Source organism: Bison bison, unplaced genomic scaffold (assembly GCF_000754665.1).
Source record: "Bison bison bison isolate TAMUID 2011002044 unplaced genomic scaffold, Bison_UMD1.0 scf7180017864068, whole genome shotgun sequence".
NCBI lineage: Eukaryota > Metazoa > Chordata > Mammalia > Artiodactyla > Bovidae > Bison > Bison bison.
Window position 1 is genome coordinate 2,873,191 of NW_011494640.1, and position 421 is coordinate 2,873,611.

The 421-nt window shown below is 67.7% G+C and overlaps 1 protein-coding gene across 2 annotated transcripts in view; it reads right to left on the reverse strand.

Annotated features, from left to right (window-relative positions):
• AK2 (adenylate kinase 2) overlaps positions 1 to 408 on the reverse strand; it is a 20,913-nt gene extending 20,505 nt beyond the window's left edge. For both annotated transcript variants that reach the window (XM_010836939.1, XM_010836938.1), the window contains exon 1: positions 230 to 408. In XM_010836939.1, the coding sequence (XP_010835241.1) occupies positions 230 to 328 (99 nt within the window). In that variant the 5' untranslated portion in view covers positions 329 to 408. The remainder of the gene's footprint in view (positions 1 to 229) is intronic.
• Between the last annotated feature and the right edge of the window lie 13 nt (positions 409 to 421).

Consider the following 421-nt stretch of genomic DNA (forward strand, 5'->3'; position numbering starts at 1 on the left):
CCTAACACAGCACCCCAGGCCTGGGGCACTCAAGAACTCTAACTCAGACTCCCTCGACCTCCAACTTGGACCCTCCCCAAAACACCTGCCAGAACCCCAAACGCCAGCCAGGGAACCCCCCGTCCAGGCCTCAGCCCGCGCGGCCTGAGTCTGGGGCGAACCGGACCTTCGGCCGCCCTGACCTTGAAGTTTCACGGGCTCCACCGACAAGCCCGGCTCAGCAGCTCACCTGGGTACCCTTGCCGGCTCCGGGCGGCCCTAAGAGCACGGCCCGGACGCCTTTAGGAGACTCCGGGACCGGTTCGGCCGCAGGCACGTTGGGAGCCATGGCCGCCAAAACCTCGCACTGCTCAACCCGCCCGCACACCTCTCAGATCCAGCGCTTCCAGGCCAGCGCGCCACGCACGCCACGCACGCCTCG